Source organism: Prosopis cineraria, unplaced genomic scaffold, assembly GCF_029017545.1.
Source record: "Prosopis cineraria cultivar Desert tree isolate PC_DT_omini unplaced genomic scaffold, ASM2901754v1 PC7, whole genome shotgun sequence".
In the NCBI taxonomy this organism is placed as follows: Eukaryota; Viridiplantae; Streptophyta; class Magnoliopsida; order Fabales; family Fabaceae; genus Prosopis; species Prosopis cineraria.
This window is the reverse complement of record NW_026555338.1, coordinates 27,516,161-27,541,935: the sequence shown is the minus strand read 5'-3', so window position 1 is coordinate 27,541,935 and position 25,775 is coordinate 27,516,161. Positions and strand designations below refer to the sequence as shown.

The 25,775-nt window shown below is 32.1% G+C and overlaps 4 protein-coding genes across 10 annotated transcripts; 2 read left to right on the top strand and 2 right to left on the bottom strand.

Annotated features, from left to right (window-relative positions):
* Window positions 1-2,337: 2,337 nt before the first annotated feature.
* LOC129316202 (uncharacterized) lies at window positions 2,338-5,893 on the bottom strand. 2 transcript variants are annotated; one of them, XM_054960504.1, is made up of 3 exons: window positions 5,781-5,893; window positions 3,834-4,297; window positions 2,338-2,930 (listed from the first exon to the last, which is right to left on the bottom strand). In XM_054960504.1, exons 2-3 carry the CDS (start codon window positions 4,278-4,280, stop codon window positions 2,781-2,783), a joined length of 597 nt encoding a protein of 198 aa, XP_054816479.1. In that variant the 5' UTR covers window positions 4,281-4,297; window positions 5,781-5,893; the 3' UTR covers window positions 2,338-2,780. The 2 variants fall into 2 exon arrangements, with proteins under 2 accessions (XP_054816479.1, XP_054816478.1); XM_054960503.1 differs by lacking the exon at window positions 5,781-5,893 and adding an exon at window positions 5,410-5,541.
* A 4,656-nt stretch (window positions 5,894-10,549) lies between these two features.
* On the top strand, window positions 10,550-15,852 carry LOC129315355 (putative disease resistance RPP13-like protein 1). 5 transcript variants are annotated; one of them, XR_008594464.1, is made up of 3 exons: window positions 10,550-10,982; window positions 14,796-14,922; window positions 15,486-15,852. XR_008594464.1 is itself a non-coding variant. In XM_054958991.1 (2 exons), exons 1-2 carry the CDS (start codon window positions 10,641-10,643, stop codon window positions 14,826-14,828), a joined length of 375 nt encoding a protein of 124 aa, XP_054814966.1. In that variant the 5' UTR covers window positions 10,550-10,640; the 3' UTR covers window positions 14,829-15,852. The 5 variants fall into 5 exon arrangements, 1 of the variants encoding a protein (XP_054814966.1); XR_008594462.1 differs by lacking the exon at window positions 10,550-10,982 and adding exons at window positions 12,203-13,834; window positions 13,961-14,490 and having other exon boundaries at window positions 14,796-15,852; XR_008594463.1 differs by having other exon boundaries at window positions 10,550-14,490; window positions 14,796-15,852.
* A 3,998-nt stretch (window positions 15,853-19,850) lies between these two features.
* Window positions 19,851-20,448, top strand: LOC129316852 (dirigent protein 22-like). The gene has a single exon (XM_054961222.1). It carries the CDS (start codon window positions 19,863-19,865, stop codon window positions 20,421-20,423), a length of 561 nt encoding a protein of 186 aa, XP_054817197.1. The 5' UTR covers window positions 19,851-19,862; the 3' UTR covers window positions 20,424-20,448.
* Window positions 20,449-21,253: 805 nt separating this feature from the next.
* On the bottom strand, window positions 21,254-24,556 carry LOC129316867 (GRAS family protein TF80-like). 2 transcript variants are annotated; one of them, XM_054961236.1, is made up of 3 exons: window positions 23,623-24,556; window positions 21,976-22,548; window positions 21,254-21,673 (listed from the first exon to the last, which is right to left on the bottom strand). In XM_054961236.1, exons 1-2 carry the CDS (start codon window positions 24,332-24,334, stop codon window positions 22,022-22,024), a joined length of 1,239 nt encoding a protein of 412 aa, XP_054817211.1. In that variant the 5' UTR covers window positions 24,335-24,556; the 3' UTR covers window positions 21,254-21,673; window positions 21,976-22,021. The 2 variants fall into 2 exon arrangements, with proteins under 2 accessions (XP_054817211.1, XP_054817210.1); XM_054961235.1 differs by having other exon boundaries at window positions 21,254-22,548.
* Window positions 24,557-25,775: the final 1,219 nt, after the last annotated feature.

Here is a 25,775-nt window from a genome sequence, read left to right as displayed (position 1 = left end):
AAAGGCATAGGATTGTACTCCTTTGGCTTAGTTATAAAGTACTTATTTAAATAAAAAAATTTAAAATTTATTAACTTTGTTTAAAAATTTAATAAGCTCTCAACTTTATCACTATTAAATATACATAATTTAATAACATATTTTTTCTCTCCAACATTTAATGAAGGATAAAAGAAAAAATTTATCATAAAAATTTAATAATATAACTTATAAATAAGATAAAAAATTCTATTTACCTTATAAATAAGACTATAAGGCGTAAGTCATAACATTTTCTTTTTTTGCTTTTATAGTTTTTTAGCTATGGCTTTAATTGACAGTAGGAGATTAGTTTTTATTGTTGTTATTTTAATAATTAAGTTAATTATCATTTACTATTACAATACTCATTTATAAAAATTAAAAAAATCAATATTTTAAAAATGTATTTTTATGTAAAAATAAATTTAAATATTTTTTTTGTATATTTTATTTTAATAATTTGATTATATATTTTATTAATTATATTATTCAAAACTTATTGAGAATAACAAAAAAAATTCTTAAAATATGCAAATGACAATTAAATATTACAAAATATGATAATCATTATTTAGCCCTTAAGAACTTGTCTAGCATTTTCATTTTTAACAAAATATGATATATTTGTTCTTACAGACCATCATGCATTGAATAGTATTTTTTTTATTACTAATAAGTATCCTCTTATGAAAGACAATTATATTTGACACACACTTAATCACTAAATATAGATATTTCTCTCAATAAAAGTTTAAACATTAATTCATCATGTTTTGAAAAACTAATTCTTTCCATTAGATCTAATCCTATTTGTAAAAATGACTAATTTAATTAGACCATTGACAAAACCAAAATAGAAATACTAATTTCTATAAATTTGTTTATTAGTAAAGTATAAATACTAAAAATTAGTGACCGTTATCCATTAAAAAATGACTACTTTAATTGTACTATTGACCAAAATAAAAATAAATAAATTTGTGATACTATTTTCCCCCTAAATTTCTGGGAACTATGATAACGAAAGTCAACACGCGTAAGATGATGCTTGGCAAGAGACGAGACGAGAGTTGATACATGACCAACATCATGGAATGAAAAATTGATGTAACAAGATGACCATCACATATATTATACATTAACACGCCTCCAACTACGTCATTCAAATTCTTCCAATCACTGGAAGAGTTTGGGGCAGTGGCATAGCTGCGTACTCCCTCTAATTTTTATTATAAAATATTTTTAATCATTTTATGTATTTAAAAAAATTATTAGATATAATTTTATTTTTAATCTTAATTTTAAATTATAATATAATTACATTAAATACTTTCACGCTAATTAAAAAGAGATAAAATTAAAAAATGATCTAATTATCATGAAGTGTTTTATATTCTAAATTAAAAATTACTTTTAAAAAATATCTTATAATTATAAATAAAATTGAAAGAATATATTTAAAAGGGTGTACATACAATCCCTCATTTTGGAGAAAATTATATGAAAGTAATATAAACTTTTACATTTTGCTCCTTCTAGTCATAAGATTTTACACCCCTATAAATTTAGATCACTTTTAATGTACATTTTAACTAATTCAATAATATTTAATAATCAATTTTAGACTTTTAATGTTGATATGCATAACAATATTTAATCTAAAATACATATTTATCTCTTAGTTTTCTTTTTTCGAAAGTTAACAATGAATTTACTTGCTATCATTGCAATGGTTAAAAAAAAACTATATTTTTTGTTCTAAAAATCGGGACAAATGGGCCTTTTTATTTTTTTACCACCAGTTTAGCAGTTATGCTTAAGGAAATACTTTTAATACCCTCGACGATAAAATCATTATATATTTATTACACAAGAAAAAAAATCAAATAGAGAAAAATTATGAAATACGTAATTTTAATTTAAAATTATTACACTTTAATTTTAAATTTTGAAAAATATATAGCACTTTCTGACCCACGGTCCCGCCAATGGTTTAGAGAAAATGATAATTAAATCCCAAAACTTCAATTTAATAACAATTACTTCCCAATAAATTTTTTAAAACATGAGTTGCAAATATCAATTAGATAGCTGCAAATTACTGAGTAACATATAAAAATTAAATGTCATTTACCCAAAAAACAATTAAATGTCTGATTCATAACTAAGAGTCACATTTGCAACTAAATTGTTATTTGACTATTTGCAATTCGTCCTACAGCAAAAATTTTAACTCAATAGCCATAATTTTTTTTTTGGGGGCTTAAATATCATCCATCTAACTTTAGCCGCTGAGTCCCAAAAATACTGTAGATATCCATCCGAATTACAAATAATATTGTTTGTCATAGAGTTTATTACATTGCATCCTCATCCTCTCTTTCTTGAGTCTTGGGCATTACAAACAGGCGCACAAGACAACACCGCCAGAGTTTTCTCCATGAGCTTATAATAAATGTAATCCCAATTTTCAAGGCAATAAAGTTATAAGGCTTTAAAGCACGGATAACAATGTTAAGTAATGATGACAAATATCAATACAACATAAATAATTAAATATCCACCATCACGCTCCTCTTAATATAAAAGGAAAGAATAGACTAAAAATTGTTCTTTGACATGGATCATATGCCCATACAAAGACGTTCCTAGCATAAATTATTCATGATAACTGGAGGGGACAATATAGCTTTGGAAGAAAATAACTTAAACAATAAAGAAGATCTTACTCACATGTATTGTTAGTCCAAATAAAGCTTTCACTCATTGTTAACACGCATATCATACTGACGGGCCAGACGTTGGGCAGTTCCGTCCATAATGCTCTCTATCATCTTGTACTTCTTATAATGCCCTTTAAGTGTGTCTTCCTGGTGCATTGAAAGCTTTTCCTCTTCTTGTAGTTGTAACTACAGAAAGGAACACGTTTTAGAATAAGCTAACCCCTAAGAGTATATCAAACCTATTGACAATCTTAAAAAAGCTATAATCCAGAAAGATAAGACGGTCTTCCAAATCGACATATTTTCAATTAAGAAAGATGACCGATGTAACATGTTATTTATCTTTGGACATATTTCTCTATTTGTCACATTCTAAAAACAAACTTCTCTGGGACATGCATGCTCTTTTCGGTCATACTCCTCATTGAAAGAGAAGAAATAGCGCCTTGGCATCATATGATTTAGAAGAAAAAGTATCTTTCACTGAACCCCAATATCCAACCCAAAAAAGCAAAGCAGCTAAAGTGAATACTAAATGTTAAAAGAAAATATAATGATAACGAAGTTGCACAAAAAAATTATCTGTTGTCTTGTTTTGCGCAGTGGTATTATGATTCTGCAGGGTTAAAACAATATGCCAAGTAATCAAACAAGTAAAGCAGTTATTCCTTTTAGCAAATTATCAAAGAACACATGCAACAAGTTTGCAGTCACCTCTTTGATGTTAAAATATTCTCTCCACCTGTTACATGGGAATTAGGAGATAATTAGGGAGTTGTTAGGAACTTAGGGGCGGTTAAGTAATTTAGAAGAATCCTATCCAACCTCTGTTAGTACAAATGGGGAAGGCCATAGTTAACTATGGTATTCTGCTTTCGTATTCTGTGAAAATGCGAAGGTTAGACATCTACAGGGTGAAAATTAAATACTATTTTGGTATTCTGTTTTCTTGAGGCTAGCCATGGTTAACCATCCCTGAATTTTCACTGTCTCGTATTTTGAAACTGAAATAATAATAATAATAGTAGTGACTTAAGTTCAATTGATTACTAAGATAAATACATAATAAGTATGACAGGGAAAACTTACTTGGTGCAAGTAAGCAGCTTCGTCAGCATGTTTGCGTGTAAGCTGCTTCAGTTCCTCTGCCACCTCAAAGTCAGGATCACCTGGCTCCAACCAACGACAGGTTAACTTTCTACGAGGATCTTTAGGGCGATCATCAAACATTTCTGCTTTTGCAGGGAATGCCCTTACAGGCCTTGGCATCCCAGATATCATGAAAGGATATTGCACAATCATTGTTATAACTTCCTTGGCCTTCTTAGCAGAATCCAATTCTACTAATGCACACTGTGGCACATTCCTTGGCTCAAGGTAGTTGGGAATGAGCTTGACATTTTTGACAGTTGCAAACTGATCAAGAGCTGTTCTCAACACAGATTCAGTGACCTGAGGTGACAGGTTGTCAAGGTACACTGTTCGTTTGACCTTCTCTCTGAATGCAGCATATTCATCTTCTAATGAAGATCCCATGTATACAGTGATCCAACCTGACAAATAAATGGAATGGCCAAGTAAACAATTAGGATAAATACTAGCTAAACAAATTAGATGAAAATGGAATAAGTTCTGGTGACAACAGAATGATCTCCCCCACCAAACCCCCCCCCCAAGAAAATAAAAATAAAAAAAGGAGTAAAGTCCCCTTATCCATAAACAAGCACGAGCCATTAAGAATATAAGTCACATCCCTGATATAGGACTTCCCACATGACTCTACAAGAAAATTTAATGGAGGCATGATAATCTGACATTTTAATAAGCATAATTTAAAACTATAGAATTCCTCTGAAACAGAAAGTGAAACACAAGCGTTTATTGTTATATCATAACTAAGCGAAGGATGCAAAGATAAGACAACAATAGCCCAAAAATAGCTCTTTCAACCAACCCCAGTCAGCCAAAGATTCCAATGTAGATAATATCCATTTATTTTCTGCACTCCCATAATATTAAAAAGGAAAAAAAAAAGTATCTGAATAAACTAATAAATGATTGTTGCATGCGTCTTATTTGCAATATTTGCTCAATTGACAGGGTTACAAGTAAATATTAATGATACACTAGAAGGAGAAAGTCATTAGAACATGATTCTTCCAGTATGTGTTGGCTTTCCCAAGACAAGCTGAAGAAGGGGGGAAGGGAAAGACAGCGAGAAGTTCCAAACAGAGGAGACATGGATGTCGGTAGCCTTAACTCTAAAATTTATCAAGTTACCACTGATTCATTGAAGTCTCAATACTTGGATGGCATTGGCGATCAACCCAATCACTATCAACATTAAAAAAATGTCATTTACCCAATTGAATTTACTTCTCCTTTTAGGGGGGTTCCAAATCAGAAACCACAGCTTACTTGCTGGTACGTTCATACGCTCTATTCTCGAGAAATGAAGATGCACCAGCCACCAAGTAATACCTCGCTAACAGATAAAATATTTTCCTTTCTAAACTCAGTCCTTGGGGCTTTCTTACAAACAGGGTAACCAACTTCTACCAGAGTGTACAATTTTAAATGGAGGAACAATGGAGTTAAAGGGAAGGGAATGGAAGAATTTAAGTTAATAATAAGAAATATAAGAATAATGAAAAAAATGCTCAACTAATCTTCCAAAAATCCTCCATAGCCATCGTTTGTTTAGGCTTATCATTTACCATCACTTCCCCTTCGTTCTCTTCCTTTCCATTTTCTTTTCGTTGGATTCCTTCCCTTCCTTTTCCCCCCTCAACTTGCAAGCATAACCTTATACATTCACAAAATTTCATGGTAGATTTCTAAGGGCAAGCACAAAATTCCGTTGTGGGACCTTTAACAGAATAAATCATAGAAACATATCAAATGCACCAATAAGGGGGGGGGGGTGGGGAATCCAACTCCGTAAAGGGAATAAACAAGCAATCGAGCACGAAGGGGGAAAAACAGAGATAACAGAATATGGCCGCACGACTGCAGAAAATAACACCGGAAACTCACCTGAAGTAGAATAATGACGAAGGACAAGGATGATATTTCGGTTCAGGAGTCAAGACTACAGGCCTCGCTGCTGTGGGAAAACTCCGACTTCCAATAAGGTATGTTCTCGAACCAGGCCGCTCGGCCTAAAACAAAATCATAAATACAAAATTAAAATTTGGATTTGGTCATTTGGATATGAATAAAAAGCCAAAATTATGTTTGCCAAAGAAAGGCGAAAATTATATTATATTCTTATCTAATATATAAGCATCAGGAATGAATAATTTTTAATACTTAATATAAGTAATATCACACTATCACATATTCATATGAATATTTAATATTTTTTTATAAAATATTTTTCATAATTATTGAAAATTATCAATTTTTTTCTTTATACTATATATACTCATTATTCAACTACTTTATATCCTATATTCATTGAGAAAAATTATTAAAATGATTATCAGGCATAAGAAAAAAGTTAGGTGGATAAAATTTGACAAATTCAATAATTTTTTTTTTTATGGAAAACAGAGAACTCTTTTTTTTCCCCTCATCAAACGGGCCAGCTAAGCCAGAAAAGAAAGGTGCCTAGTGCTAGAGAACTCATTAGCTAGATTCAAGTAAGACACGCAAAAGAAGCAATTTGAAATTTGTAAACATTAATTAAACTTCTAAAATTGCATGTCTACAACAACATAAAATAATTTAATTGATTTTTTGCTTTGTTTATAACTTTAATTTTTATCAATTAAATCTCTAAAATTCATAACTATATAGCCCATACATAATTATTTTTATGATATTATTTTCCTTCAAAATCATGACAACATGATTATGAAATTTTAATAATTTAATGAAAATTAAATTTTAGAAATCTATTTCGAAAATTAAAACAAATTTTAAGATAAAAAATTTATTACAAGTTATCCAATATTCATTTCATATTCCATTATGATCTTACTTTCTGACCGAGCCATGTAAGTGGGAGTCATTAAGAAATTTTGATATTATAAGTTATTCTTAATGGATTTTTGCTCATTTTCATGAACCACTTTTAGGATTTTCTGCATCGTTCTTTTTAAGTCATTTAGGTTAGTAGGATCGTTTTCATTGGCAATTAGACTTTCCACAAAATATTTCAGAGTGGTGATTTATTCAGAACTTCTAACTGTACAATTTCCATTGTCCACATATTGTATGACAAAATAAAAAGTCATAAATAAATATTATTTGAAATTTATGTTCATATGTTAAATGTCTATTCGTTACTTGAAAAGAAATTATAATCTTCACCATAATAAATTAGATGCTTACTTGTCGATTTGATTGCTTTAAAATTTGTACCAAACCAAACGGTTGGACTAACGATTGGAATCAATAATAACTTAATTTTAATCACAAAACCAACTATTCTAAACATAATATAAAAAAAAAGACTTAATTTTTTTTTAAAAAAAATACTACTTAAAACCAACTTTATTGTTGGACCCTTTACATGTATATAATATAATCTGAACAATTTTTAAGAGGATATTAACAATTAAAGCATATAAATATACATGTAGATACTTTTAAGTTTATTCTTTGATAATTATATATTATTATAATTTATAATTATAATATTATTAATTTATGGTCATATAGACTAACAATTAATTATTTATTTTTTTTCACAATTACTTATATCTTCTTTTTTTCCAAGAGGATTGAGCCTTTTGGAAGTTAAATGACACACAGGGCTACGAAGCATAGAAATGCTCACCACCGTAGCTGAGAAACTTTCAATTCGTGGAGCGGGGGAGTTGAGATCACTCTTCCCATGTTTGTCTTCTCCCACTCCCAATTCATTTATTTCTTTTTCCATAAGGTCAATTATAAACATCATATTTTATTCAAGCCTTAATAAATAAATAAGATAATATTTATAATAAAATAAAAAAAGAAAAAATAATAAGAATGAAAATAAAAAATATTTTATAACAAAATATAAAAAAAAGTTGGGTATGAAGATAATGAAAAAAATATAATCAAGCTAGATCACAGTATAATAATTAAAATAATCAGAATATAATATAATATAATATAATATTATGATTTAAAGATTTTAAGATAATATAATCTAATCTTATTTTGAAGATTTCAAGATACTGTAATATCTAATATTAATATTTAAAGATTTTAAAATAATATAATAATTAGGATATAATAATAGGAAAGAACAATTAATATCCAATCTCTAAATAATAAAAAAATAATATAAGAATATATAAAATGTTAATATTGATCACGATAAGATTGAGATATTAAAAAAACTCTAGGTGTATGGGTCTATGTAAAAGAAAGCAAATGTAGAGCATTGGACAATTAGAGAGAGACTCAAGAAAAAATTATGAGAGGAAAATAGCATGATAGAAAATAGTGGAATAAGAGATATAATTGATAAAGGCAACTAGAGGTAAGCTCATCTCTTTTAAACTTTATAAATGCTTACATATCTTATTTTTCCACACTCTATTTTCCTTAATTTATTTTTTAAATGAAACTTGATCATTCATGTAATTATTATTTTATTTGGCCTCTTATCTTTCAATCTAAGATTTGAATTTGGTTTGGATCCTCTATTCATCTTCTTGCTTTCTTCATATGCACGATCTCATAGGTTTTGAATCTTAACTCCTTAGTTTTGAGTCCATTGTTTATGCCTACATCTACCAACATTTACCACTTTTTAAGCTTGATATAATGCTTGGCTGAGAACTTATTTTACTTTTATAATGGCATTTGATTATAATATATGGGAAAGCTTGGCATCATAATTGAATTTGGAAGTATATATCACAAGAATCATTATGAGAAATTTTAGGAAAAGCAATTTCAAAACTTAGATCTCAAATCTCTATTTATTGATTTCTTATTATATGATTTTACTTAATTTGTTTGTTATGAGAGACTTTTAAAGTCCTTGTAAAGTTTTAAATTAATTAATTTGGTATACATGTAAATAAATTCTCAACATATATATTTATAAAATGATTTATATTACGTTGATTGCTCGTAACTTTTAGAGTCCACATAAATTTATAAGTTAATTAATTTATCTTATATAGTGATAAATTATCGCATGTATAAAGTTTTAAAATCATTAATTATGTGAGATTTTTAAAATCCTCACAGATTTATAAATCAAATAACTTTTCCCATGCAACGATAAATTATCGTGAGTATATTTTCAAACATTTTATCCTTAAGTGAAAAAAATATTTTTCTAAAAATAAATAAAATAAAATAAAATATTTTTTAAAATGTGAACGTATGAAGCTTTCTTAAATCTTATTAAAATATTTTTTACAAGATTATCCCTCAAAAATTTGTCACAAATAAAGGAATAAAATATTTTATTAAATAAAAACTACAAACCAACATTAAATTATTATAAAAAAATTAATAAATAATATTTTCTTTAAAAAAATCTCAACCAAGAGACACACATTTTTACCCTGAACTACGTAAATTTTGATCCCTCAAAAAGGTACGTAGGCCCTAAGGTTTCATCCTAGATTAAGTTTAACTTATATATAAATAAAATTCTCCTTTTTAATTTTATTACTTTTTTATCTTATTCTTTTATTAAAGATAATTAATATATTTTTTAAGACCATTTAAATTTATATAGTTAACTTAAGATAACTATTCACATGAATGGATATTGTAGGGTACCTAACACCTTTTCCATGCACAATCAATTCCTTTACCATTTTCTCTAAATGTAGACCATACAATCAAAGAGTTTTTCAAAAATTATCCTTTAAAATTTTGATAGCAACTCTAAAATATTTATATTTTTATTCAATTTTCTTCCTTAGAAAATTCTGATTGGGTGCGACACCAATAATGTCTTTTCACACACAAAAATAGTTGTAAAAAAGGGCCTTCAGGCATGCACAGAGTATTTAATTGTATTGAGCCACAATTGTAAATTTTTGTGCTTTTGGGGTCTTAAGTGAGACTCTCTTTTTTTTTTATAATATCTACTACTCCTTTCCTTAAAAAATATAAAATATTTTTAATTAAATTTCACTCCAATAAAGTAGTTACCTACTTTTAAACTAATTTTATCTTTTATATTTATTCACATTAAATACTTATAATAAATATAAAGTTATTATCAATAGAGAACTTAAAAAAAGGTAATGATTATGCTTTAAAAGATTAAAAATATCTTATATTTTTAAACATTTAATTTTTTTTAAAAAATACTTTAAATTTTTTAATAGAAAGAGTATATTTTTAACGATAAATATTTGCCGTTACCTTCAAGGCTTTAAGCACAAAAATGGCGAAACAAGCATGGTTTTCTCTCTGCTTTGTCTTCCTTTTGATTGAAGTCAAAAGATAAAACTAAGTCCGATCAGTCTACGTGCTTGAGGTCGTTTTGCCAAGCTCTAGAAACTAAACTAATCGTGTAATTCGAGGGCCATAATTTACCTAATTTTCAGAGAATACTTCCATAGTTTAGTAGTTGTACAAAGGCAATCTCTCTCTCTCTTCTGACCATGCAAGAAAAGGCAATCTCTCTCTCTCTTCTGACCATGCAAGAAAAGGCAATCTCTCTCTCTCTCTCTCTCTCTCTCTGTCTGCTGTATTAAAATTTTGTCATGGGCTGGCCAGCATGAAAATGACCAGGTAATTTTCAATGAGAACTCTTACGATTTGAAAGCTTAATAATTTATCGGCTGAAAGTTCTGAACCCCTCTATGACTCTAAAGCCTTGGTGCTCTCCTTACTCTTTTGCAAAATTCCAACTGAGTTTTCTTCCACTTGCTGCATTTGCAAAGGCAAAAGAGGGTGGAAAAAGTCAAAAAACTTACCATCATGGCAGCTGAATTGGTGGCCAGGGCTTTTCTCACTGCTTTTGTGGATACTTTGTTCGACAGGATGGCCTCTCGTGAGATGCTAGACTTCATCAAGGGAGTAAAACAGAGCAATGGCCTTAATCTCCAACCGGACAAGTTGAAGATGACATTGCGATCTGTCGATGCTCTGGTCAATCACGCAGAAGAGAGGCAGGCTGCAGATTTGCATGTCCTCGAATGGGCGAATGATCTTAAAGATGCCATGTTTGAAGCCGAGGACGTTTTGGATCAGATCATTACAACTATATCAGCTTCAAATCTGAAAATGGAAGCTGAATTAGGGATTGGAATCAATAAAAAGGTGAGTTGCTTTTCGCCTTCTGCCCTTGGTGAGTTTAGTGATGGGATTAATGTGATAATTGAGAAGTTAGAAAATTTAATGAAACAAAAAGATGTTCTGGGTTTGAGGGAACGTGTCAGTGGTATTCCTTCAAAAAAATTTCAAACAACTTCTTTAGCAGGAAAGTCTAGTATTTATGGAAGAGATTATGATAAACAGTCTATTATCAAGCTGTTGCTTTCAGATTGGTGCTGATAAGATTTGTGTCTCCCCATAGTGGGGATTGGTGGGGTTGGGAAGACCACCCTTGCTCAAGTTGTGTACAATGATGACATGGTGAAGGAGTATTTTGACCAAGTATGGGTTTGTGTTACCCAAGAATTTGATGTCTCTAATGACAAGGACTATTCTAGAGGCAATCCCTCTAACATGTGATGCATTAGATCTTAATCATCAACAGATCAAGCTCAAGGAGTTCCTCAAGAAATTTCTCATTGTTTTAGATGATGTATGGAACGAGAACTATATTGTTTGGGAAACCTTACGGCGTCCTTTTGAATATGGGGCACAAGGAAGTAAGATCATAGTCACAACACGAAGTGAAATTGTTGCATCAACCATGCTCACTGTTCCAATTTATCATTTAAAACCATTGTCAGATGATGATTGCTGGTTGTTAGTTGCAGAGCATGCATTTGAAGGGATTGAATTGGATACATTTGCTAAATTGAGAGATATAGGGAGAAATATAGTGAAAAAATGTAGTGGACTACCATTGGCAGCTAAAGCGCTAGGGGGTCTCTTGCGCTCTAAAAGGGATGAAAGTGAATGGGAAAAGGTATTGAAATGTGATATATGGGATTTTCCAGATGGTAGAAGCAATGTCCTTCCTGCTCTTATGTTAAGCTATCACCATCTTCCATCACATCTAAAGCGATGCTTCGCCTATTGTTCCATGTTTCCAAAGAACTATCAATTTAAATGGAAGGAACTAGTGCCCTTATGGATGGCGGAAGATTTTCTGCTTCTGCAACATTCCAATAGAAAAAGGAGAATGGAAGAAGTTGGTAAAGAATACTTCAATGAACTGGCATCTAGGTCATTCTTTCAGCAATCAAGTAAAAAGTGCTTCTTTATTCATGACCTTATGGGTGACCTGGCCGAATTTGTCTCTGGAGAATTCACCTTCAGATTAGAGGGGGTAAAGCCACATGGCATGTAAAAAAAAAAAACTCGTCACATGTCATATTCCAAGGTGAAATTCGATGATTTAGAGAATATTATGGCCATATGTGAAAATCTGCGTACCTTTCTCCCATCACAAGTGTTATCATGGTCTAGATGCTTAAATGATGAGGCTTTAAGTGGCTTACTTTCAAAACTAACAAGGTTGAGGGAACTTTCCCTCTCTAACTGCCGCAATTTCACAGTTATTCCAGATGCAATTGGTAACTTGATACATTTAAGATATTTAGACCTCTCTTCAACATCCATCTGCAAGTTACCAGACTCTGTAGGTTCTTTGAACAATTTGCAGACTTTGCTGCTGACAAATTGTTCGTACCTTACTGAATTGCCTTTCAATTTGGGAAGGCTAACCAATCTCAGATGTTTGGATATAAGTGGAACAAAATTAAGTCAGATGCCACAGCATATGGGTAGATTGAAAAATCTTCAGATATTAACAGTATTTGTTCAAGGTAATAGATGTGGGTCGAGCATCAAAGAGTTGAAGGAACTTCAATTTCTTCGAAAAAAGCTCACTATTTCCAATCTGCAACATGTTGCTAGTCCTCAAGATGCCATGATGGCTAATTTGGTCGATAAAGAGAAGCTTAATGAATTGGTGTTGAAATGGAATGGGACCGCAAATAATTCAGAAGAAGTTAGAAGTGTACTTCGTCACTTGCAACCTCCTAAAGCCTTGAGGAAACTTACCATGAAAGGTTATGGGAGCACATCGTTCCTAGACTGGTTAGGTGGATGCCAGTTTTTAAATTTAGCATCCCTATGCATTGATGACTGTACAACTTGTGTTCTCTTGCCACCAATTGGGCAATTGCCGTCCTTCAAAGCTCTCTCGTTAACACGGCTTTCACTTGTAGTTTCTATTGGTGATTCTTTTTATTACATTCCTTCTGACCAAGTTGAGCCATCTCGCAGAAATGCAGTTAGACCATTCAGGTCCCTTCAAACTTTGCGCTTTGAGAACATGACCCAGTGGCAAGTATGGCTTCCTTTTACGGTAATAGATGAAAAGGCAGATGGAGCATTTCCTTGTCTTCAACAGCTTTATATAAAAAATTTCCCAAAATTGAAGGGCTTGCCCAAATAACTCCCTTTTCTAGCCAAACGGGTGATTTCAAAGTGTGAGCAACTTGTAGCCACTGTTACCCCAACAATCTGGGATTTGCAGTTGAAAGACTGTAAAAAGGTATCAATGAAGGAACTGCCACCTCGTTTGTTGAATTTTTCAATTGGTGGATATGATTCTTTTGAGTTGCCATTTGGGGTTGCAGACAACAGGAATTGTTCTGTTGAAAAGCTAAGCATCACAAGCTGCCAGGTAATTCATCAGCTTCCTCAAATTGGCCTTGCTAACACATTGAAGTCACTCAACGTTGCAAACTGTGGGATTTTTGAGCTTCCCATGAACCAATATTTTTCAACTCTTGAGCGTTTGTGCATAAAATTTAGCTTTGGTTGTCTCAAGTCCTTGATTTTAAGTTTCTTTCCAAAGCTGAGCCATCTTGACCTTAAAGGATGTCAGAATCTGGAGTCTCTTTCAACTTCAGGGGATCACTTGCAGCATTTTCCATCTCTCACCTCCATAAGGATAAGTAATTGTCCTGATTTTGTTTCTTTTCCAGAAGGTGGACTCTCAGCTCTAAACCTCACTTATCTCTTCATTGACAATTGCAAGAATTTAAAGTCATTGCCCCATCAGATGAGTAACCTGCTTCCTTCTCTAGTGACTTTGAATATATTTCTCTGTCCAGAGCTTGAGCTGTTTCCAGCAGAAGGACTGCCAGAAGGTTTACGTTCATTAGAGATCAATCGCTGTGACAAGCTCTTTGCTGAGAGAGAGAACTGAGATTTGCAAAGACTCCCTTCTCTTCGAAGCTTTGGCATCAAAGGTGCGTGCAAAGATGGGGAATCCTTCCCAGAAGAATGGTTGCTTCCATCTTCTCTTATATACGTAAACTCCAGAATTTTAAGTGTTGAATGGACATGGGATTCAGAAGTTGACCTCTCTACAGTCATTGGGGATAGGAGACTGTTCAGAACTTCAGTGCGTACCAGAAAAACTTCCAGCCTCCCTTTCTGCCCTGCATGTATGGAATTGCCCGTTGCTTGAACCAAGATGCAACGGGGAAAAATCTGAAGGTTGGCCCAAAATTGCTCACATTCCCCGCATACGTATCAACAGAAGATTAATCAGATATGGCTAAACTTCATACTCGGGACATGTTTCAGTCCCTGTTCAGAATCTTGCAAGACTTGTTGGGCCACTGATTGTGAGTGAATGGTTAGTTTTCAAAATAAGAAACTTTTTGCTGCTATTTACTTGGTTTGATTTTTTTTTTTTGGGGCCAAAACTTGGTTTGGTATTAATTTTTAACGGTACATTTGCTTTGATAACTGCGGCAATGATGGGCCTTTTTTCTAGTTTAATTCATTGATTGGTTTCAGATTGGGGATTTTTTTCTGATGACTGTGAATTCTATTTTAGTTATATATAATACACACACACACACACACACACGGAACATTTATTTCCTTTTGAATATGCATTTTTCTTAAATGATATTGATACTTTCATGTAATATTCAGAAAGCCATGTGGCTGAGGCAGAAATCATCGTGATCTAAGACCCCTGTTAACTGACTTAAGATGCGTTCTAGCAGCTTCTGGAATGCGGCATTTACTTTGCACCAGTTTGTTCTTTGCAATCTCAGAGGCAAGATTTTTCTATGTTGCTTCAACTTTCAAAAGATATGATAGAACAAAAACTACTATGTCTGTTAATAATTTATATTTTTTATGGCACTTGATCTATTGATGATCTCGTATCCGCACTACATGTGAAAACACTTTTGTGTAGACTTGGTCAATTGGTCTTGTAAAAATTGGTAGATTATGATAGTAGTAATTTAACATGTGTGTTTAACTACTTATACTAGTTCAATCTGCCAAAATTTACATGCTAAAAGTCTATTTGAGATATACACCTTCCTTTAATTTCTTACTGTGATTTAGCATAAAAGAGCTGGTATGTAAATTTTTAATAATTCATGAATTTCCTTTAAGGAAATATAACTACCACATGCTTATTTCTTTTTGGCCTTCTTCTAATGATCTATAAAATTTTACTGGACCAGAGTTGTCTCTAGATCCATGGGTTCTGACCTTTCCAGGTGAACAAAAAGAAAACCTACTTTGTGTACACCTGGAGAGGCCAGAAGCTTAACATCAGGAGACAATATGTACCCATTTTTACTCTATTATGTGCATTGAAACTAGGCTACCATACTCAACTAGGATCCTCTTGGAATCTGCACAACTTAACTGCGATGATTCAGAAATTTCCAAGGATGATGGTGGAAGGATTATTGATTGGAAAAATGCATGCATCACTCAAGCAAAGTTGAATTTCATTTCAAGCTCAACCCCTTCTCATTGTAGGTTCGGAATGTTGAAGAAGGTTTTGAAGACAATTGTTCATAACAGAAGGAAATAAACGATCAATTTTTTTTTATTGTATATTCTGATAGGATGAATCTGCTGATTGCCAATAGATTGAGAATGAGAATACTGATTCATATTGTGTAATTGATGTTCTTCCCTCTGAATAATGAACAAGACTATTGAGTCAATAAAAAAAGATAGAACAGTATATCTTTCTCTTGTAATGTCCTTCAATAAATAGCTCATGTGTGGTTGAAATCTGATTCCCTTTGAATTGCTGATTTATCTTGTGTGATATATCCTGCATTATAAGAAGCCTGTAAATCAACAAGTTTGTGTTTAAATTTAGCTTTGGTTCTCTTTCTTTGTTTTTTTTTTTGGGGTAAAGAGATAATAATAGCATTAAGAAACAAGAGTTTACAAAACATGGGTATTTTTTGGCCCAAAAAACAGAGGATTTTTTTTTTTTTTTGAAAAATTACGTCTGCATCTGCACAAGATAATTCAATATTACAAAATCTATTGACATCTAAGCATAAGAAAGTGATAACTATTTAATTGTGGTGAATGTGGTTATAGGTGTTAATAAAGGTTATAGCATTTAATTGTGTTGTGAGGAACTTGAGTATAATTTTCTCATTTATTTTTGTTTTCTATCAACCTCATCGTTGACACTTGTCGTCATGAGGATGATCAAAAGCTCGTGCTTGTTTGGGGGAGGCACAAGCAAGCATGCTGGGAAAGGCTTTTTTGGAGCGTGCTGGCTTCTTCTATCATTTCAATTATGTGATCAAGCACTACTATTTTGGAAACTTTGGATAATTTTCCATTCCTATATAATAATGTGATGGTTTTTGCTTTACTCCAGATTCCAAACAGAAAATGTGCCAATTTCTAGAGTGCCCCAACATCATGGTCTTATTCAAGATTTTGATTTATGAGTCACCAAATGGAAGGCTTTATTGGATGATAATTGAATTGAATGGAAATAATTTAATTCGGACTTTGCAGATTAAAAATAAAACAAAAAAAGGTAAAGACAAAGCTCCTTATGATCTTGAACTCAATTTTCGTGAATAAAAAAACCTATATGTTGGGAGAACCTTTTTTTCATCTACCTGGGATCCTGCCAACTACGATTTAACTTGGTTAATATGATACTGAATATTATTGGATTGTTGTTAAAAATATAAAAGAGAACAATTATTATTAAAAAAACATATATCAGATGTCTCATGTTATATACAAGCGGGACTTCGATCTATATGGTAAACACCGGCCTTCGACGATTTGCTATTTCTCTTCTTGCTGGAATATTGTCACCGACACCTGTAACTCTCTCTCTCTCTCTCTCTCTCTCTCTCTCTCTCATATATATATTCCAATCTACAGGAAATTCAACGGAGGTAGCAGATGATAGGAGAATGACCGGTCAGAGAGAGTATCCTATCAAAAAACCAACGCCATGCGTGACGGTTGTAGCAGCGGAGGAGTTGAGTCCTGCACCGGCACAGGCACCAATAGTATCATTGCCAAGCGGAGCTAACTTGACGGCGTCCCACCATAATCGAAGCCTTGGAAGCAATAAAAGTGATCATGGACTTGCGCAGGTGTTTCCCAGGAAACACCTCAAGCAAACAAAATTCAGTCCTCTAGCTAGCAGCTGATGAGAATGGCTTTGGATCTCAGATTGAATGTAAATTGGTGAGATAAAACAATAATTTATAGCATCAATGCTTCAAGTTTAGATGTTATACAGTGGCTTGGCATGTGTTATTTATTTAGCAAAGGGACATTTCTTTCCTGTTGTTGCCTTCTTGGTGTGGAGATTTTTTTTTTTTTGGGGGGGGGGGTGGATCACCTGATGGCACAACAAGCTCGTGTTTGTTTGCGGGAGGCACAAGCAAGCATGCTGGGAAAGGCTTTTTTGGAGCGTGCTGGCTTCTTCTATCATTTCAATTATGTGATCAAGCACTACTATTTTGGAAACTTTGGATAATTTTCTATTCCTATATAATAATGTGATGGTTTTTGCTTTACTCCAGATTCCAAACAGAAAATGTGCCAATTTCTAGAGTGCTCCAAAATCATGGTCTAATTCAAGATTTTGATTTATGAGGCACCAAATGGAAGGCTTTATTGGATGATAATTGAATTGAATGGAAATAATTTAATTCGGACTTTGCAGATTAAAAATAAAACAAAAAAAAGATAAAGACAAAGCTCCTTATGATCTTGAACTCAATTTTCATGAATAAAAAAACCTATATGTTGGGAGAACCTCTTTTTCATCTACCTGGGATCCTGCCAACTACGATTTAACTTGGTTAATATAATACTGAACATTATTGGATTGTTGTTAAAAATATAAAAAAGACCAACTGTTGTTAAAAAACATATATCAGATGTCTTTTATACAGAAGAATGCGTGGATAAGATCCAAAACATGGAACACGAAAGTGGGAAAAATGTGGGTTTGCTGTCAAAGATTTAAAAAGAGGCCGAAGAAGCATTGTTTGTAAGGGAAGCAAACTTTCCGGCCAGAAAATAAAAAAAAAAAAATGAGAGAGAGAGAGGCAAACATGCTTTACAAAAGCTGACCAATCCTAGATGTTGGATCCTATTATGATTGCCACAATTTTAAGTAGGCAGAATGACAATTGTCATTCTCTCTTTAGATTATTTGAAGCCCGGTTAACCATAGAAATTACTACTTAATAAATTAAACCCCATACATGTCTCAAATAATTGCAAAAATACTTACAAATTATTTAATAATAAGGTTCTTAAATTAGCAGTATTTGAACGATATTCTTGTAAGATACTCCTTCTGTCTCTATATATAAGATATTTTTAATCAAATTTCACATATCAATAAAGATTTGTTATTTAGTTGAACTCACATAAAAACGCAATAATTTTTTAATTTTATTCCTAATAATATCATAATTAATATCATAATGGTAGTAAGAAAAATATATAATTAACAATCTATTATCTATTTCATTTTTTAAGATAAGGATAAAACTGTTTAATTACTCAAAAATATTATTACCACGTCTTATATTTAGAAATAATTTTTTTTTAAAAAATACCTTATATATAAAAACGGAGGAAGTATGAGTTAACATATTTTCATTTAAACCCACTTTTGTTGAATTATGTGAGTATTTCAAGTTCTCTTACCCATTAAGTATCTATATTATAATTTTAGAATTTCATCTAGGCTTAAAAATTTATGCTTGATTAGAAATAAATAAAACCGTGACTTCAATGACATTTTATGAGAATATATTTTAATTATTTCTTTACAGTTATATAATCATTGAATTATAGTAGTAAAACTATGATTTGATTTTTTTTTCCTACATCTTGTGCTAATAGCTTTGTTGACTGTCTGATTGAATTCATGATTTATATTGTCACAAGGAACACTCACAAGATAAGAAGATTTATATTTATTTTATATTTTCAAGATACAAACATCTTCTCTTTATTGATTCCAAGCTGGTTTGATTTTCTTATAGTTTACATTTAAAAAAAATTTTAAAAATTTAAGAATGTAAAAGATGTTTTATTTTCTCAAACTATTTTCAAAGTTCATTTAAAAAGTATATTGAAAAAGCTCCAAAAGTCTATTTCTTGAACTTAATTTTGGATAGCTTTCTAAAAAACCTTTGCAGAATTTTTTTATCAATCCATTTCCACTCTTCTAATTTTACATCATCATTATTATAATCTAAATAATTTTTAATTTATCAAACTAGTTTTTAAAAAATTTATCTAAACACAAATTTCATAACTAACTTTTACCAAATTATTTTTTACCAAATGAATTTTTAGTTGACTAACTTTTGATAAAATTGAAAATCAAATACACAAATACTTTTTTTCTTAACTTTTCTTTACATTTGGATCTGGTGAATACAGCACAAATGACATGGCATATTGGTAGTGTGTAATAAATTCTGCTATTAAACCATCTCAACGTTCAGATCTGATTGCCAAGGATTTTTTTTTTTTTTTCCCTTGCCAAAGGGAAATGTATCTTAAATAAAAAAAGATCTAATTGCTGAGTTAAGTGCACATAAAGCTTAATCAAAACCAATGCCCAATTGATGTCGTCTCCAAATCTATGATCTGTAAATCTATAAATAAGATCAGTGCTATGCAAAGTAAACCAAATGAACAGAACATATCTGAACAAAACAAATGGCTCTCCCTCTCAGCTTACTCATCATCATTCTCTTCTCTCTCACTATCTTCTCTACTTACATCTCCACCATCAATGGAGCTTTCTCAGAACAGAACCCTATCGCCTTAACCACAACACGCATGCAAAAAACGACTCACCTTCACTTCTTCTTCCACGACACTCTCGATGGCAAAAACCCTAGTGCTGTCAGAATCATAAGCCCTGAAAAAAGCAATTTTGGAACCACTTTCATGACTGATGACCCTTTAACAGAAGGACCAGAACTGACCTCCAAGCTAGTGGGAAGAGCTCAGGGAATGTACGCGTCGGCGTCTCAACACGACGTCGTGTTGCTGATGGTGATGAACTATGCGTTCATAGAGGGGATTTACAGAGGCAGTTCACTGAGTGTTCTTGGGAGGAACCCTCCGATGGAAGATGTCCGGGAGATGCCTATTGTCGGAGGAAGTGGTTTGTTTCGATTTGCCAGAGGTTATGCTTTGGCTCATACTCTTTGGTTTGATCCTAAATCTGGAAGTGCTGTTGTGGAGTACAATGTTACTGTGATTCATTTCTAAGTCTCTGCTTTTTTGCTTTGTTTAATCTTATTATTGTTTTAGCAGTTATCGTCTTATTGATTATCGCTTCATACATACCTATCCATTTTAAAAAGAAAAATCATGCTGTTTCTGACACTATCTGTATTTGTAATTGTATTGGGTCATACTGTTTTAATGTTTTAATATATATATATATATATATATATATGTATCCATTAATTTTAGTGAGGTAAGCTCTTATATTTAGCTTATTCAAATTAGGTTTGAAGTAAGCTCTTATATTTATTTTCTAAAATATTTTCAAACAATGTTTAAAAAAAAATAAAATTTCATCTAAGAGTGTAAAATATATTAACTGGAAGTTTAGGGAAGGGTTTGTAAGTTTTAAATGAAAGTTGCAGTAAATATTAATTTCATTTTATTAATAATAAAAATGAATTTGATTATTTGAACTAAATTCATTTAAGTTCAAGCTTGACTCAAATTTTTTTCAATAGTTCAAATGAGTTGGAAGTAAATTTTTTTTTTTTAAAGAAACTCTCAAGTTTAATTTTAAAATTTTTCAAGCTCATTTGAACTAATTTGTTAAGCTTAACCTAAATTACTGTATTATTAGGGAGAACAAATAACAACAAAAGGTCAATTATTAATAGAATCTTTGCAGTAGAAAAGATGAAAAAGGATACAAAAAGATATAAATTTTAACTAAATCACCCTTTCCCTATCTTACAAATATCAACCTTTTCATCTTAAAATTCTAATTTATTAATGCTAAGTACACTTGATAATATGAAAAATTAGGAAAGATATGTAAGGTATATATAGACCCAATATATAAAACACTAATATACCAAGAGAGAGATGAGAAAGTGGACCAACATTTCTCTCTCTTTTTATCTCCCCAATTTTAGCAGATACATATTGCAACAAATCTCATCAGATGATCAAACTTTATTACATAAATCAAACCAATTATAAAAAGTCACATAAGCAAACTGTAAATGGCTGCATATACCTATAAAAAGTACATTAAACTAACAAGCTTATGTGTTTTTCTAAACTTGAGATTGATTTCTGTATCTTTTATAATTTGGACCTACATTGTCCCCCTCAATGGCTATGGTCAATCGTGGGCTCATACTCCCTTCAATGGCTTAATGGTCAATTGTGGACTCACATTTTCCTCCATGTTCAGCTGCATCATTTTGAAGTCTAGATTCTCTTCAAGTGAAATGGTCTTGACTTGTATAGATATACGAAAAGCACACCTATTTTAAGCGCACTTAAAATAAGTCAAGACAAAAAAAATCTTAAAAGAGTAGCTTGATCCCATTAAATTATGAGAGAAGAGAGATATAAATGATAGTAGAACTTGGAGATATGTGAGTTCTACCACATGGACGTGAAATCTTTCTATTTTCTTATCATCATTTTCCTTTCACTTCCCTAATTATAACAATTGATATCACTGCATTAAGTAAATTTGTTTTAGTCAAATGGTATATAATTTGGGAAGTGAAGAGAAAATGATGATAAGGAAATGAAGAGATTTTGTGTTTCCAATGCATACCATCGTCTTTATCTCTATTTCTCTCCTTGATGATGAGTTGAAGTCTTTAGAACTTCCATGCTGATATTGAGTAGAGAGGTCGATCATCCCAACAAACAAAGAGGCATTGATCATGCTCTATAAGCTTGTATCCTCTTCCATAGTTCTGCAATGGCCTTGTTGCCTGCAACATTCTAGCATAGCTCAAAGATCTTCTTTGAAACCCAGCAAGCTCAAGCCATCGAACCCATGTCTCAGCTTTCTCATGTCTCTCTTTTCTCTGAACTCCTTCACAAGCAATGATGTTCTTGATTTCTTCACCCAGAAGCATCCTCTCCATGATTGTTCTATCTGCTTCTCTTGCTTTAGGAACATTGGCTTCTAAGCAATCAAAGAGTGCACCATAGAATATGAGTGCATTCTCTAGCCTTGTCTTGAGAGCATGCTCGTTAGCATTTGATTCTTGCTCAGTGATGAGCATCAACCTGGGTTTGAGGTTCCAGATTGCATTTAGAAAACACTCCATCTTAGGGGAAGCACATGGAGAAAGAGCTGAATCAGGACTTGGTCTGATCCTAAGTTTCCCAAGCAACTCTGAAAAAATACCCATTCATCATCATTTGACCTGATCCATTAAGTGGGTTGACTAGAAGGCACCAAAATAAATAAGGACAATAATTATAATTATAATTTTCTGTGTGTGAAACATCTAGTATCTTAAGCTTGCATGTCCCACGTTGAATTGGTAAGACTTAATGAGGGCCAGACTAATTGGGATCGAGCAGAAGACACATCCTTTTGAGCATAATCTCTATTATTAATGCTATAACATTTCCAATGCTTGAATTTAAGATTCTAGTTATACTAACACGACTCCCTTACCAGTTAAATGAAGTGTTCGATAGTAATAATTATATTATATTTTTTTATAAAAACAAAATTATTAAAAGTTATAAAGGGATTATGCTTTAACGTTTTAAGAATGCTGTTGTTATGATCTTATATTAACTTCTTTTAAAATTTAATGGTAATGTTAGCTTTTGGTGGTGGTAACTTACTGAGTACCTATAATTTTAGCATTTTAAAATATTAGTCTCTAAATTATAAAATAATTATAATTTTATTTTTTTAAATATAGAAACTAATATTTAAATAATTAAAATTATAAAGATTGAATCATAATAATAAAAAAATTTAATAATAGAGTTAGGATTGAGTCAAAAATTATTAGGAGTAAATGATTAATTTTCCTACTATTATTATTACTAAGTTATCAACACTAGAGCTCAGAATAAGAATCAGATCTCACAAATTTCCCATCTAAGCATGTTTTTATAAAGGTTTGGATTTAAAAAAAATTGCATTTTTTTAGTGAAATTGACATTAAAGTCTAACATTAATAAGTCTTAAAAAAAAAAAAAAACAAGATTCGACCAGCCAAATTTTGCTTTATGCCTAAAATATTTTTAAATTTTTAAATTAAATTTAAATTTTATAATTTATATACTTTAAAATTAGAATATTTATTATTTATTATTTTGAAATATTATAATTAAAAATTTTAAAAATAAAACGCAATAAAAAGAATTTACAGGCAAATTTGAGCCTATAGGAGCCGATGTTCCCTGCTCTCCCAACACCCGCCAATAATATCCATAATAGCCGTACCTGCCGGAGAATTAATCCCCGTCGTGGCCGTTTGATTATCATCAGCAGCGAGAAGGGAATGGAGCTGAAGAACAGAAACGATTGCAAGAGGCTCTTCTGGCTTCAAAGGCAATTTTTCAAACATCAGATTCTCCAATTTGCACTCAAATGGATAAAAGAAGAAAGGGAATTTCAATTTCTCAGCCTCTCTCATCAACAGAAACCCCGTTTGTTCAAGAACTTCCTTCTTCTCGTGAATCCCCGTGATTTTCAGAAACGGCAGAGGTCGATTGTCCGCGTGACACAGATCCTTCAATGTATGAAGAAGATGGATCCACTGTTCTGGATCGGAAGCGTTGAAATCGATCACATGTATCACCGGTTCGGCTCTCATGGCTTCGGCGATGGCGTGATTCGAGATCCAGTACGAGAACATCAAGAAGGGACACAACTCTCGGAAAAGTCTCCGGACAAGCACCAGCTCCGACGCTGACAAGCGATTTGTCAGCCGGAGTGATTCCGACAGACCGGGTATGTACTTATTGAGCGTCCGATAAGCGAGGCCTTCGTTGGCGTAAGTGGCGACTCGTTGAAGGGCGTCGCCGTCGGGGGCGGCGAGGGTGGCGATTTTCTGGAGGGTGGTTACGACGCTCACGATATCGCCAGTTTCTGTAAGTTTAGCACCGTGGGGAAGAAGACGGGCCATTAAAATGCTCTTCGCTTCCCATTCCATGCCGTTGAGCCACTGGTATGGTGAGTTTGAGCTTGAGCTTGAACCTGATCAGTAATCAAACAACAAAGATGAACTTGGAAATTAAGAATCAAATAATCTTTTGGTTTATGCTGTGCCTGTGTTCAGTCAAATTGGACTGAGTTAAGCTGAAGTTTGATCTCAATTAAGCACTCAAAATTATAGAGATCAAATTATTCATTTTTACTTTTTTTAAAAATAAAGAATAAATAAATAAACTTTTTTTGATAAAAAAAAAAAACAAACAAACAAACTTATCTATTACAATTTACACTATCAACCACAAGTAGTGCCCTGACAAGGGTGGACTGAGGTGTAGAAAAAGATTTTGAGATCAAACGATCCTGATCTGGAAAAAAAAATTCACAAACCCACTGTAATTACATTTGATTATTACTTGAGTCTCACGTGGACAGCACTGAGTCTCCATAACAATTACACTGTTGGCCAAAAAAAAAAGAGGAACAATTTCTTTAATTTCTCCTCACAATAAGCTCGCAGATATGTAGTTTTGTTAATCGATATCTCTAAAGACTCTTAATGGATTCAGCAATATATATAAACTAATATTTGGAGAGGAGAAACAGACCATATGCATATACCTGTATCCATTGTGAAGAGCAATACAATAAAGTGACTTCAAATATTTGGAGTTCAGGGGAGCAAAATTTTGATTAAAGGGGCTTTAGTTTTATAGAAACTTGAGATGCAGGAATGTTGCATTCATTTGAGGACAAAACACAAGATGTTTGATGTCATCGCCATTTCTATTATATTGTTATGTGGTTTTTTACCGATCGAGGAAATAAGAAACGTTAGTAGAATGAAACAAATTTAAATACTTGTTTTTTTTTTTCTGGTCATTTGTATGTATATAAATATATTGAGACAGAAATATCTCTCTCATTTCTCTCCTAGTCTATGGAAGTGCTAGCTAGAGACAAACAACATCTTTCCAAACAGTATCTATATCCACTTTCGCCAAAATATATATATATATATATATATCTATATGCTCAGAAATGTTTCTCCTAAGGCTTCGGATGTCCCCAGGTATAATTACAGAATCCTATGTCATAATATGTTATTGATCATTGGATTCTTTTCTGATCATACATTTATCTTTCTTTGGTTTTGTAATATATATTAAAGTTGTCTTAGCAACTAGGCAAGTAACCCATATAGTGCTTAGTTAATTCAGCCTAGTCTATGATGCAACTAGGAGGAAGGGTTAAAAACAAAAGCAAGATGCATTAATCCACCCAAAGAGAATTACTCTATGCAAACACACACATGGAAGATTGTGATGGGCTAAGAAAATTGAATAGGGCCAATGGAATAAGGTTATATAATCCTATGGATATCATCTTATTGCAAGAAACCAGAAACTCTGGACAAAGCTGTTGTCTGTAATGCATAGCAG